Source organism: Dipteris shenzhenensis, chromosome 1 (genome assembly GCF_047967505.1).
Source record: "Dipteris shenzhenensis isolate YYH24624 ecotype China chromosome 1, Dip_SZ_1.0, whole genome shotgun sequence".
Taxonomy (NCBI): Eukaryota; Viridiplantae; Streptophyta; class Polypodiopsida; order Gleicheniales; family Dipteridaceae; genus Dipteris; species Dipteris shenzhenensis.
In genome coordinates, this window is record NC_141596.1 from 24,547,889 (window position 1) to 24,562,324 (window position 14,436).

The window sequence follows — 14,436 nt, forward strand, 5'->3', positions numbered from 1 at the left end:
TCTAATAAAATTTCTTTCTTTCTAGACTCACTGTGGTGCGCTCAACATACAAGGCCATGTCATCTGCAAACTCCGAGTCAAGGAGCTTCTCCTCCTGTCTGATTGGGAGCCTCAACCTTGTGAGACCCGCCAGCTGTGATCTCAAGTAGTAGCCCAGAGCCTCTGCTACAAACAAGAAGAGGGAGCTAGTGGGCAGCCTTGGCGGATCGAGCGAGAGAGAGGAAAGGCCTCGCCTGTGTGTCCTTCGATAATCATATGACTAGAGCTCCTTGCGTATAGCGTTGGAACTCCTCTGACCCATCGGTCTAAGAAACCCAATCTCCTCATAGTGCCCTCGAGGAAAGACCACTCCACCCTGTCGTAGGCCTTCTCGAAGGCCAAGAGAAGGATGTCTAGTGGCTGTGACTCCTCCTTGGACCAATCCACTGCCTCCCAGAATGTGAAGATGTTGTCCAGGATGTTGCGTTCCTAGACAAACCCAGTCTGTGTGTCATGGATGATGTCGGTAAGATGAGGCCGTAACCGCAAACTCAAGACCTTGGCGAGGATCTTGTATGTAGTATCAAGCAAAGTGATCGGCCTACACCGTTGGATATCTGACCTATCTCCCCCTTTCAGGATCAAACAAATCCACCCCGTGCGCAAGGATAGAGGGAGAAGGCCTGTGTCGAAAATCTCCTGGCAAGCTAAACGGAAAGGAGTGGCGATAATCTCCCAGAAGTTCCGGATGAAGGCCGGAGTCAAGCCATCCTCCCTCGGCATTTCTGGGTCGGGAGAGCCTTGAGGGCTTCCTAGAGCTCCTCATCTGTGAAAGGCTCCTTAAGTCTGTTATAGGTCCCGCGAGACTACTGTCAGAACGTGATCCCAAACAAGCTCTCGAGCCACAAGAACGGCTGGGGTCATCCTTTCTGTTTGAAAGAGCTGGCTATAAAAACTGTTGGTCATGGCAAGAATCTCTTGCAGGTCAGTGTACATGATGCCCTGCGAGTCCCAGAGATGATGTAGCTGTGTGCCGGTCGATTAGGGCCCAGTGGTTTGAAAGAACTGCTTCATCATCCTATCCCCGTGTTGTACCCATCGGGCCTGGGAGGAATGATAGGAGAACTCAGCCTGCCGCAGCTTCGTGTCCCAAAGCTCGAGACGAGCGCTCTCCAATCTATCATTAAGCCATTGACACACTGGGTTCTGCTACCTGAGCCTCTCGATGGAGGCGAGGTCTCTCCTCAAAGCCCGCTCGCGCTCCTGGAGGGTCCTCCTCCGCCTGAGGGCGTGAGCTTGCAGCTCCACATTGCTCCTTTGAATCGCATCCGCAACCCACGCCACCCAGCCCTCACTTGGTGCCATCTTTGAGTGCTCCCAGATCTCTGCCGACCTAGCCATTTCTTGATCATCATAGTTTAGAAAAACCATGAAAACATGCTCTGATACCAATGCAATCTTCCTGCTTCATCACTACGAACAACTCTTGTTATCTCTTCATTCGAACCATCACATAACAGCATACACTCTCTTTTGCGCGCTCTCCCTCTCTCTTTGCGAACACACTAGGGCCCAGGACAACACGTCGGGCTGGACCCCCCTGAAGGTATTTTATTCATGAGAGATAATCTGAGTACAAGCGTTTCAGCATAGAGCTGTTGTTACAAAATTTAGAACCTGAATCCAATTACAAAGGAACTCAAGGCTCATTCTTTTGGCAAGCTGCCACTTGTCTGATTTCTAGCCTAATTCTAATATCATGTCCATGGGTAAGGTCTTTTGGGGTCCTTAGCAATTGGTCATAACTCCTAATTGCTTGCGAAGCTCCGCAATGCCCAAGTTTGGAACCTTTCTTATACATGCAACAATTAAGTAAAGCGCATAACCATGGCACCCTGTAATTGTTAGTGCTTCACATGCGAATAATAAGCTCTAGACTAATCCTAGTCACTGTGGGCGTCCCTACCAAGCAAACATGTGAACAAAGCATAGAACACAATTCTTGGTCGACGGAGGTCAACCCTCTTGGTCGTAATTAAGGGGCTTGACCATCAGTCAAAGCGCCTTAATTATGGCCAAGTCTCTCCAACCGAAGTTGGCGCACAGTGGTTAACGAGGTTAACCTTCTTGGCGTGAGCCAAATCTCGTTGGCTGAAGTCAACACTCTGTGACCGAAGTCAGTACTTTAATTGCTTGGTTAATCGTGGTTAACCATCTTGGACGAAGTGAGATCTTCCTGACCGAGGCTAGCCTTACTTAACTGAGGTTAAGTATCTTTGACCGGAGTCAAGACTTCGACCAAATGAAAGTAACTCTTTGAACATAATTAAATAAATGAAGAACTCGTTACAACTTTTTCTTTGACTTTTGGAATATTTACAGCCTGGTGATAGTTGGAGAGCTCATCGTTTCTGCTTTCTCCTAGTTTCTTTTGTATGCATTCAATCTCAGCATCCTGAAATTTACACACCTCCTTGATGCTGATATGCATCCTTTGATGTTCTTGTCTTCTATTTTCTCCGATTTGGTTCAGATGACAATATACTTGCGCTCCTTTTCGCCTCTTGTTTTCTGGTCCTGTGGGCTGCCCATTGATCCCATTTGGTCTCTTTCTTGATCAGTGCTGACGGGCTGTTTTATATTTGCAGGTACGATCAGTTGGAGACGCTTGTAGCGGCCCCCCGTGCAGGGGAGGTGGGGTAGTTTGGTGGAAAGGTTTGTTGGGGTAGGCAATGTACGTACCAAGGGCCTTGTAGGGCTACTCCTTGTTGGAGATAAGTGCACACTAAGTGTACTATTTCCTAGTCTAAGTCTAAGTCTAGTCTTTATGTCTTGAGTGTGTGCCATGTGGCACTTCTACAATTATCCCATAAACACTCTTGCATTATGTCTTGTACTTTGGCCCATATATTCAATGGGTCACATCATTCTAATCAATCAGTCTAGCTTGTGTCTTGTCTACACTTTTCTCAAGGTATTTCTTGTCTTCTAGTCTTGTCATTTCATTTCCATTTCCAGTTTCTAGTTCTAGTTCTTTTTCATATTCCCACATGGTATCAGAGCTAGATTGATCCCTCTTCTCCCCCCTCAGTCTGCTGTAGCCATAGCTGCCTCTTCTCAGATTTCTCCCCCGCTCAGCTGGTCGCCATCTTCCTCTTCTGCCCGTCTTCTCCACGCTGCTGCCGTCCCTGCTGCCGCTGTAAATCTGCCCGCCATCTCTCTTCCAGATCTGCGCGCCAGATCTGCACGCCATTGCGCTGCCAGATCTGTTGCGCAGTTCCATTCTCTACCAGATCTGCACGTCAGATCTGCGCAGATCTGGCGCTGCTGTAGCTTCCGCTCCTGCTGTCGCTCAGCCAGATCTGAGCGCCAGATCTGCTGCCACCGACAAATCTGCGCAGCATCCATCTCTGCTCTCCGTACGACCGCCGCTGTACGCCACCGTACTTCGTTCGTCCCCGTCCGTACTCCGTCGTCAGTACTCTACACCATCGTCCGTACATCCGTACAGTCCGTACGACTGTACGGAATCCGTACCTGTACAGGCTGAAGACTTCTTCGACTTCATCTGCCTCTTTCAGTTTGCTGAACAGTCTCCTTTTTTGCTGGTTCCTCCTACTTCGATGGGCTGTCATATGCTATGGCCCTGACAAAGTGGTGAGAGAACCGGCTTCTGGGATCTCTTCCTCTCATTTATTTTCTGCAATATTGTAAGGGAATAGACACTGCCCTTGCATCCTAGCAAGAGGTAAGACCTTCCCACATGGCATCTTCCTCTCATTCTCTCATATCTATCGACAAATTCAATGGGTCCAACTTTCATACTTGGCAGATCAAAATCAAGTGCCATCTTATGAAAGAAGGCCTTTGGGACATTGTTCACCGTGATGCTCCCGAAGGTCCATCTGAGCAAGTTGTTGCTGCCAAGAACGACAAAGCCTATGCTATCATATTGCTCGGCCTTGGAGATGATTACATTCATCACATCTCCGACATACAGTCTGCTCCTCAAGCATGGATCACTTTGGACACTCTTTTTGGAGCCCGATCTAAAAACTCTAAGATTGCACTTATGATCTCATTTTTTGATCTACATATGCAGGAAGGAGCTACTATAGCCTCTCATGTCAATTATCTTCGCAGTCTTATGGTTCAGCTTGCATCAGTCAAGTCTCCCATCTCCGAAGATATTGCTATTGCTGTGCTTCTCAAAAGCTTACCTGACTCCTATGCTACTCTTGTCACTACCTTCAAGTATCATAATAATCCTTCTCTTGAGGGAATCATCAATGCTCTCCAAGAGGAAGAAAGAACTCAACAACGCAAGGTAACTGACACTGCATTTTTAGCAAAGAAAGGCAGTTCTAAGGTAAGAAAGCCTTGCACCCATTGTGGCAAGACTAATCATGTGGAGAAGGACTGTTTCAAGGCTCATCCATGCACCATTTGTGGCCGTGATAATCACCGGGAGAGGGACTGCTACTCCAAAACCTCTACATCAGCTCCTGCATCTACCTCAGCCCATGTTGCTGCAACATCTCCATCAGCTGATCCTACTGTTCCTTCCTTACATGATGAAAAGTGGGCTTTCTGATTACTTCTATGTTTTGTCTACCACCTTGACCACCGATGATGTAGGTCAAGGGGTTCTAGTGTCTTGGTCTTTCTATTTGTCTACAGTCAGTCTTCTGTCTATCTAGTCTTGTCTGTCTGTCTATTTGTCTATCAATCTGACTGTGTTTTAGATCCATCTTGTCCCTACCCTTGTGGACCCATATGAGGATATCACTTGAGGAGGGGTGTCTCAGGATTTTTTGTCTGTCATGTCTTCTATCTTGTCTCTCAGTCTATCAGTCTTTATGTCTGTCCTCTAGTCTTGTCTTTCTGTCTTACTCCTAGTGTCCACTTAAGGAGGGTGTTGGAGATAAGTGCACACTAAGTGTACTATTTCCTAGTCTAAGTCTAAGTCTAGTCTTTATGTCTTGAGTGTGTGCCATGTGGCACTTCTACAATTATCCCATAAACACTCTTGCATTATGTCTTGTACTTTGGCCCATATATTCAATGGGTCACATCATTCTAATCAATCAGTCTAGCTTGTGTCTTGTCTACACTTTTCTCAAGGTATTTCTTGTCTTCTAGTCTTGTCATTTCATTTCCATTTCCAGTTTCTAGTTCTAGTTCTTTTTCATATTCCCACACCTAGCAGCCAAGAGGGCTGCTGAGCTACGATGGGCACAACAGCGCCAGTTCCATGACGGAGCATACAGCAGCAGGCGGGCTGTGAACAGCCCCGTGGGCTGTAAGCAGTCCCTTAGTGGCCCCCCACACAATAGCATGAGGGCTCGAGCAATCCCGTGGAGCAGAGCGGGGACCTGTAGGTCCCGTGGAGCAGAGAGAAAGAAAGAAAGAAAGAAAGAAATTTTATTAGAGTCTTCGGAAGACCGCTGGGTCTATGAGACTGAAAGAAAACCTGATACAAATCATAGTAAGGGTGGAGCTACTGAAACGAGCATATCACCCGTGCTAAACCCTAAGTTTGATCATACATAATCAAATACATCTAGATGTAACAATGAAAAGAAAAGGATTGGAGCGGAGCGGAATTGTCCATATGTCATGTCGCCCTGGTTGGTGCATAGCCGGTGATGGGACGCTGGTGCTCGTCAAGGGGTGCCGTGCGTCTCGGTCTCCTAGACGAGGCTCGACACAAGACCAGAGCTGTTGTTACTCCCGTGGGACATATCCCGGGTCTAAACAATGACGAGAGGTCCCCTAGAGTGATCTGTCTCGTGTGTCGTGCTGCGGTCGTCAGGTCGGGGTCTGTCACGTCTGCGGCTAGAGACTGGACGATCAATGTCACTTAATGGGAAGAACTCTGTGATCCTGCTCTGAGAGGTGTCTGATGATGTGGCCAAGCCCCGTTGCCTGAGTAAGTACTCTCTGTTTCGGACCCCCTCGTGAATGAAGGCCGTGAGGCATCTCTGATCTGGGTAGGCGAGGAATTTGGAAAGGAGCCTGTAGCCGTCTTTGAAGAGGCAGTGGTAGCGAGCGTGGATCTCGTAGTACACTGGGCACCTAAAAATAAAATGCTCTTCCGACTCAACCTCTTGACAGTCGCACAATATGCATAAGCGATGCTCCTTAGGAATCCCCTCTGCTTTGCTGCTCTCTATGCAGAGGCGGTGTGATGATACCTGAAACTATCCGATGGAGATCCCTAGTGAGTGAGGCATATGAAGCTCAGTGTACCCCGGTGGTGTGATGAATCCCTCCTTCGAAATACGAAGACAGTAATCTCTGTAGAAACTCAGCTTCATTGGAAGCTCCCTCGGCTCCAACCAGGTCCTAAAGGTGTGTAGCTGCAGGAGATCCTGTTGAATGACCTGGTTGGTGTGTGGCCCAATCGGGATGGTGGGTGGGAGTACCAGAGGGGCATCTAAACTGTACGGAAAAGGAGGTATCCTATCGATTTGGAACCCTAGTCTCACAAACCATCTGTGAGTCTGTGCATACCAGCATAGCTTGTCTCCCTCTGCTGCCAACCTCATGGAGGAATCGAGAGCCAACTCTGGCAACCTCTGTCTCCCTGATGTGTAGTCTCCATATGATCTAACCCGGTGTAGATATGTGATGGTCTGAAAGGCTACATCTAGTTGGAGTGGAGAAGCACCAAGCTCGGCCTGAATGATGTGGTGTGGTATAGATGGTTTTCCCCGGATCATTCGTGAGAGCATGAGGATTTGCAGGCGCTCCACCCGTGTCCACTCTATCTCTGACATGTCAGGCCCCCAACAAGGGCTGCATACATGAGCCAGTGAGGCGTATCCCTTGCTTAGTTTGGCCTGCATCGCTGGTGTCATTGTGAAGATCGGGCCGGAGAAGATGACCCCCAAGTAAGTGTATGAGGATACGATCTCAACTGGTGACCCACCAAAAGTCAAAGTAAATTGCTTCCGTTGCATGTTTGCTCGAGAGGTGTTAAAGATCATGACCTTGGTCTTGCCAAGGTTGACCTCCAAATCATGGGATAAACAAAAAGCCTGCAGTGCATCCAGGTGTCGCTGGAGCCCCTCGGGTGTGGACGACAAGAGTGCCACATCATCTGCATAAAGAAGAATCTTGATGATGATCGTGGCAAGTGAGCAACCGGTCCCTCCGAACGCCCCCATGAAAGTCTCAACCTCATCGATGTAGAGGCCAAACAGGGTCGATGATAAGGGACAACCCTGTTTGACCCCTATGGTACTGAAGATCTCATCTGTCCAGCCTGCGCCTGTCCAAACTCGGCCTGAGACTCTCTCATACAGTGCCATGACTACCCATATGATCTCCTTATCGAATCCTAGTGTCTGTAGGCTTGTGATGAGATGAGCTCGAGGTATTGTGTCAAAGGCTTTGCGGAAATTCAGAAAGCAACAATATACCCTCTCCTTCCGTGATCTGGCCTCCTCAATGACACTCATGAGTGTGAGTATGTGATCCATAGTTCCATGGTCTCGCCTGAAACTGGCCTGACCCTCTGCTCTGAGCCCTCTCATCTCTGCGAACAGGCTGACCGATGCATCCAATATAGTTGCATAGATCTTGGACATCACATGTCTAATCATGATAGTCCTATAGTTACTCGGGTCCATGGGATCCCTTGCCTTGTGGATGGGTGATGGTGTTGAGTGTCCAGGTGCGGGGGAAGCCAAGGCAAACAGCATCATTGAATAGCTTTGCTAGGATCGGGGCTAACGTGTCGATCCCATATGTGATAAACTCAGCGCATAGCCCCTCGTGATCCTTAGCTTGGCCATTGTGCAGTTTCAATGTCGCGTCCTTAACTCCCCCTTTGGTGAACAACGTGCAAGTGGTGGGGCGAGGTGTGTGTATGAGATATAGAGTGGGCTGGTGTGGGACATCATAAAGATGGTGTGCATACGTGTGCCAGACTCTCGTGTCGGTGAGGGGTGATGGGGACCTACGCTCAAGGAGAGTTGCTGCTGTACAAGATGTGCAGCAGCTCCTTCTCATTTCGACAAAGAAATGCCTGCTTCTTCCGACGTATGAGACGTCGGTACTTGCATACCGTGTTTGGTGTGTTCGGGAGGTGACATCTGGTTTCAAGTCAGAGTTGTCGGTGGTAAGCCTTGCACTCCGCATCGTACCAATTGTTGCAAGGTATAGAACCAAGAGGTGGTGGTCTAGTGGACCGTGTGGTGTGGGGAAAGATTTGGGAGAGAGAGAGGGAGAGAGATAGAGAGAGAGAGAGGACACTAGTTGCTTGTCATAATTGTTGGAAGGATGTAATAAATCTAAAAGTATTAGTGCAGAAATCCATATGAAAATTTACAAAAACATAGCTCATATCACTATCATCCTCGCTTTAAGTAAAGGTCACATTCTTTTAAACAAATTTTCTATCCAATACTTTTTTCATGGCTTATAGCAGTCCACCCACAAAACTATTACTCTTCCTGTGCTACTATTACACAGAAAAACCTTTTTATCTTTAATTTGTAGAGGCTCCTAATAATTAAAGCTGATGGAAATGTGCAGGTAATACAAAAACAGAATCCAATTGTGCGGTTAAGGGTGAAGACTATGCTGTGATTGGTAAAATTGATTCAAACAACAAAACAGTACCATATCCTGATAGCAAGCAAGTAGCAATTCTGCTTGCTTTGTGGGAAGCTTCTAGTCTTCTTGCTATCAGAAGTCATGATAATCCCTTGGTGAAAGCTGCTGGGATAGCACCATCAGAAGTGCCTCAGGCCCCCTACCTTACAAATTGCAAAGTTCATGTGGAAATCAACAGGAGACTTGATCGATGGGATGAAAATGGGATGCAGCCTCAATGGACGCTTTGGAAAGGGCAGCGTTTCGGACTCAGGCTAAGCACAGTTGTTGATGGCTTCGATGGAGATGAGATGATTTGCAACAGAACTTGCACAATAGGATCCCCTTATCCTCCTTGGGTATGGAAGTTCAAACAAAAAAGTATAACTGTTTGGTCCATAATCTTTGCTTGATTAATCTGTGGTTTGAGATTGCTTGATGAGTATGTGTTCATAGTTTTGTAAACATAAATATTGATCCATCCTCTTTTCATTCTATGGTGATCCATTTATCTTGAGTTCGAGCATGTTCCTGAAAGTGAATGTGTATTTGTATACTGCAAATTTATCCACATGTATGAAAATGCATGTGTGCAATTTTGTACTGAATTAGGTGGAAGGGGCTGATGAAGACAACTTACCAATGACCAGGAGAGCACAGCAAGATATTTGGCTGCATCAGCACCCTAGGAACTGTCAAGATCCAAATTTACGATTTCTTTTGGCTGATTGGGAAACTGATCCAGGTTTTGGAATGGGGGCTCAAATTGTTTCTATGGCTGGCATGCTTGCGATTGCATTAAATGAGCAGAGGATCCTTGTAAGCAATCATTTCAACAGAGCAGCTCATGAAGGCTGTTTAGGTACGTTTGCGTTGCTGTCTGTACTTACAGAACTGAAAGTTTTATATCAACTTGCTATTGGTTAAAACTCACTACTTTATATATTTCTCTAGGAGGTGCAGTAGGGGTGCCAGCCAGCCCTTTATAGAGGGCAGAGGGGGGTTGGTCCCCCTGCATATGAGTCGGCGAGGGTGAGCAGCTGGTCGGCTCCCCTTCTTGCAGACCGACCAGGGAGAGGCTGGGGCTATATATAGGCCCCCCTCGTTGTTTCACCATCTCTTGTGCAGCAGATCATCACACATTGCAGGGGCCTGGCAGAGGAGTAGAGCCAGCCCAGTCTTGCACTTGAGGAGCAGGGTAGTGGAGCATAACATCCACTCCCTTGTGCTCCCTTCCACTTGGTTGTTGAGCTGTGTGTTCCGAGCTCTCGAGCAGCTGGTTGTTGCCGTGGTTTTCCCCCAGTTGTAGCAGGGTTTTCTCCAGAGATCACTTGCAGTTCTCTTGTGCCTTTTTCTCTCCTTTATCTCCTTCTCAGTGTGTGTGTGTGAGGCGTGCTCTCTCTCTCTCTCTCTCTCTCTCTCTCTTCTGTTCATTTCTGCTGCACTTCTCACATGGTATTAGAGCCACAATTGGCTTGAGACCTGAGGGGTGGAGGGAATGTTGAGCCAACACACAGAGAGGAGGATTAGGGTGTTGTTTGGAGGTGTCTTTGAGGAGGAGCGTGTGCGAGGAGTGGACTGTTTGGGTGACCAGCGAAGGGTGACTTTGAAGGTTGTTTTCAGATCAGAGAGGAGGTGTTCCCGAGGGATGGAAATCGAGGTGTGAAGGTACATTGGGCTGTCAGCCCCTGCATCCTTGTCTTCAACCTTCTCCTATCTTCAACCCTCAGTTCCTTCCATCCATCCACCTTCTCTTTCAGTTCATCAGCCTCTTCACTCGGACATGGCGACTTTGTCCGAGATGGCAGAGAACAAGACTAGAATTCCAGCGTTGCCCAGGCTCCCAGTTGACCGGCAGTTGGATGGGCTCAATTACGGCATGTGGCGGGTGATGATGGAATCTGTGTTATAGTCATATGACATGGCAGATTTCATCTTGATAGGTCTTGTTTGACCAGATCCCTTGGCAGAGGACCTTGGCATCTGGGCTTGGAAGGAGGCCAAGACTCTGTTCCAGCTGTGGGATTGTGTTACTGCTAGGGTAAGATCATTTATATTTCTTACTGTACTCCTTAGGTGATTACTCACGTGAAGCACATGATAGTGGCCAAAAGTATATGGGACATTTGGCGTCCATGTATAACCGAACCTCTTCCATCAAGAGGGTCTCACGGGAGGTCCAAATGAGGTTGTTGGTTCCCAAGAAGTCTTCATCGATGCGGGACCACATCAACAAGCTATAGGAATCTAAGCAGCAGATCCTCTAGGCGGGGAAGCAGATTTCGTTAGAGGACATGGCCATTACTCTACTTTCCCAGTTATCCTCTCAGTATGGGGCCTTCTATTCATCCTTGGTAGGGTGAATGAGTTGACCTGGGGCGAATTGGTCCCCATGGTGCTTGACCAGGAGGAGCGCTTTGTCTATCGTACCTATGATAGTCAGCGTGAGGCTGCAACAGCTGATCAGAAAGGCAGAAAGCAATTGATAGATAAGGAACAAAAAGCTCTCAAGACATCCCATACGTGTAACCGATGTGGCCAGAAAGGTCATTATTGATGTCAGTGTCCCCAAAGGAAATGCAAAGGGGTTTAGTAACCAGGTGGCCAATAGTGTGACTGTTGCGACCACGTATACTCCAATCTTCTAGTAGCACGAGGCAGGTGTTGCCAACATGCTTTCTAGACTCAGATGGAGGATTGCTTGCTTGTCTGTGGCTGTTGGACCTATCGATCACGTGCACCGAGCAGGGAGTTATTTATCAAGGCAAGCTTTGAGGCAAGACCTCGAGCCACAAGGAGTTGTTCGCGTTGACTCAGGTGGCAGTTTCTTACCAGTTTCTATTTTGTTTGGACGTTATGACCTGGCAGATCCAGAGTGGGGCTCCTATTGTTCTGCTGCAGCTATTGTCTAATGGTGCTGGAGATCCGGATGGGTTAGTAGATTGCCAGTGTGGGAACCCATACATAGTTTGTTATGCTCTAGCCGAGGTAGCATGACCTCGGAAGAATCAGTCGACATTTCCCTTAAAGGATCTATGTTTGTAATTATTTGTTTGCGCTTCATGTAAATGATCGGGAGGGAATTAATGTCAAGGTCCTAGGTGAGGGTTGATAGCACTAGACTAGGTGGATCTAAGGCTAAGGGTCTAATGCAAGAAATGTGCCTAGGGGCAATGGAAATCAAAGAATCCCAAGAGAGGGGTGAAATGTTGCATTAGTAAGGCCCTATAAAGATGACATGTGGCATCTAGATCCATCTAGGGAGATGGGGCTTGTTGAAGCTAGAGAGAGAGGAGAAGGCACTGTGCACGTATGTTTAATTTGAATTTTCTCTGTCAGCTCTCAGGCTTCAGCAACGTTGGCTGGGTGGAAAGATATGGTGCTATTCCCGTGATTTGCAGTAGGAAGAAGAGAAGGTAGTTAACAATTGGTATCAGAGCTAGGGTAGAGGATGAGAGGGGATTTGTGATCTACGATGAAACGAATAGAGAAGCATAGGCTACTCGTGAACGACCTGCGACGGGGATTGGACGGGACGTGAAGAGAGAGTGAGCAGCTAACTCTCGCAGCGTAACTTGGTAGCGAACAGCATGGTGGCTGTTTCTGAGCCGTTGCTGGAGCGAGGGATTCCGTAAGGCAGGTTGACGTAGATAGGTGTTGTTGCCCGTGGTCTACGACGGAATGAAGGCTCGTATTGCGGGAGACTTTCAAAGTGATACGTGGATTGGGCGACGCACGGGATCTGGGGGGTGCTGGTGAAGATAGACGATAGGTTGACGAACTACCTATCTGGTTCGTCCAAGGCCACGCAGACAGCTCATGGGCTCGTGACCTCCACGCGATGGGCTGACCTGACGAACCACAGAGAAAGGACCGATTCATTTGGTAGACTGATGCAAGCAAGTGGCTCGTGAACGGGGAGGCCTGCAATGCGACATGTGATCACTGGTATCTCCAAGGTGCAGATTGGCGTGACGCATGGTGGAGCGCTGCTCGAAAATAGAGCAAGTTTGGTTCACTTGGCAGGAGCGATCAACTAGGGAGCTTCCACCAACTCTGTGTTTTTTTTCCTGATTAGTTTCGTTGATGCTCCGCTTACATGAACAGGATCTCGTAAGTGATAAGTCTGCATGAAGGTTTGATGCTGTAGCAGGGACCGATTATGCTTGAGACTATGCCTGTGTGCTTCAGTCAGAGTTAGTTTGCAGGAATTTCCCTAGTATAGGGAAAAGCGCTATTTGGGTTATGCATGTGTCAAATGCTTGGTCAGTGTGCATGTGGGATTGCAGGTATTCCCTAGTATAGGACATTGTGTCAGAGTGTCAGTACATTGAATTGTGTCAGTTTGTAAATACAGTGTTCTAGCGGTGTTTATTAAAAAAAAAAAAAGGAAAAAGCCAAACACCCATTGATCTAAATGGAAGCAGAAGAAGGGGCTTCCAGGAGGGACCCTGGTGAGTCAGGAGTCCGGCCGACCCAGGAGCTCACATCTTATCTGGCAGGATTGCATTACTTGCGGATGCCTTGCAGCAATTATTAGCGCAACAGTTACAGACAAATGCAGGGCAGTCTGAACTTAGAAGAGCAATACATAGTATGTCTGCCAGACCTCGAGAGAGGAGAAAGGAAAGGCTCCAATGGAACTGGAGTCTAGTGTCCATACGGTCGAGCCTAGGAAGGCTAAAGTACCAAATATTGCCAATTACAGGCCGGAAAAGCATTTTGGTCGGATGAATGACCGTAGTTCTGATGTCATTGAGACTTGGTTACACAAATGGGACGAGGCGTTCGCCATTTGTTAAATCAGAAATAACATCAAGAAGATCCGCGAGGCCACCCACATGTTTAGTGAGGCAGCGGATCGGTGGTGGATTAAGCAACAAAAAGATGGTATAGCATCTACTACCTGGGAGGGGTTTAAAAGAGAATTCAGGAAACACTTCTTACCTCCTGACAAAGCATCCCGAGCTTGGGATCAGTATAGGAACCTTCGTCAAAGAAACTTGTCAGTGGCAGAATACATTGAGAAGTTTCGAGAGAGCGTAATGAAGGTCGATGAATCCTTGCCTCAATCAATCCAAGTGAAAGATTTCATATTTGGATTGAATGATCGGATAAAAATGGAAGTTCGGGCTAAGTACATGAATACGTTAGATGATGCAATAGCCATAGCCCTAAACTATGAAGATGCCAAGGGCAGCAGGCCAAGTGGGTTTGCATAGGTTGGAACCCAGCATGGGTACCAAAAGAAATCTGGATTTAAGAAGATTTGGATTAGTAGAGGGAGTGGTTCTCAGCCAAGTGGTCAAGCCAAGCAGGCGAAGCCAGCTGAAACTCCTAAATCAAGTACCACCATTGAAGTGAAGAGGAAAGTAACTCCAATGGCAGCCCGGGCTTGGTCTAAGTCTGTGCCTTAAACCTAGAACAAAGAGAAAAAGCGAGGAGAGAAAGCTTGTGTTTTGGATGCCTTCAGCCTCATCAGTGGAAGGATTGTCCATGTAATAAGGATCGTCGAATGGCTGAGATGGTAGTCTCAGAATGCGACGTGGAAATATAGGGAAGTCCCAGAGCGGAAGAGATGCAGATTCAGCTAGCGGGACCTTCTCAGATGTCAGTACCTTGTTTGTTATGTGTGTTTGTTGCTAAGCTAGTAACGAGTGCACCCGATAACATCCTATCTAAGCCCGCAGCAACGGGGTATACAGCCTTTAATAATGATACGGAGTTAATTAAAATGAAAGGGCAAGTGGCCAATCATGATGTCATTGTATTGTTTGACTCAGCGTCAACTCACAATGTGATTAACTCCAAGCTCGTGAAGAGGCTAAAGTTAAAAACAAGTCCATCTGACTA

General features: G+C 47.5%; 1 protein-coding gene across 2 annotated transcripts in view; it reads left to right on the plus strand.

The window, feature by feature from the left end:
- LOC147905582 (uncharacterized) overlaps positions 1-14,436 on the plus strand; it is a 165,538-nt gene that overhangs the window by 12,212 nt on the left and 138,890 nt on the right. For both annotated transcript variants that reach the window (XM_087373481.1, XM_087373492.1), the window contains exons 2-3: positions 8,524-8,942; positions 9,196-9,445. In XM_087373481.1, coding sequence (XP_087229607.1) covers positions 8,524-8,942; positions 9,196-9,445 — 669 coding nt within the window. The remainder of the gene's footprint in view (positions 1-8,523; positions 8,943-9,195; positions 9,446-14,436) is intronic.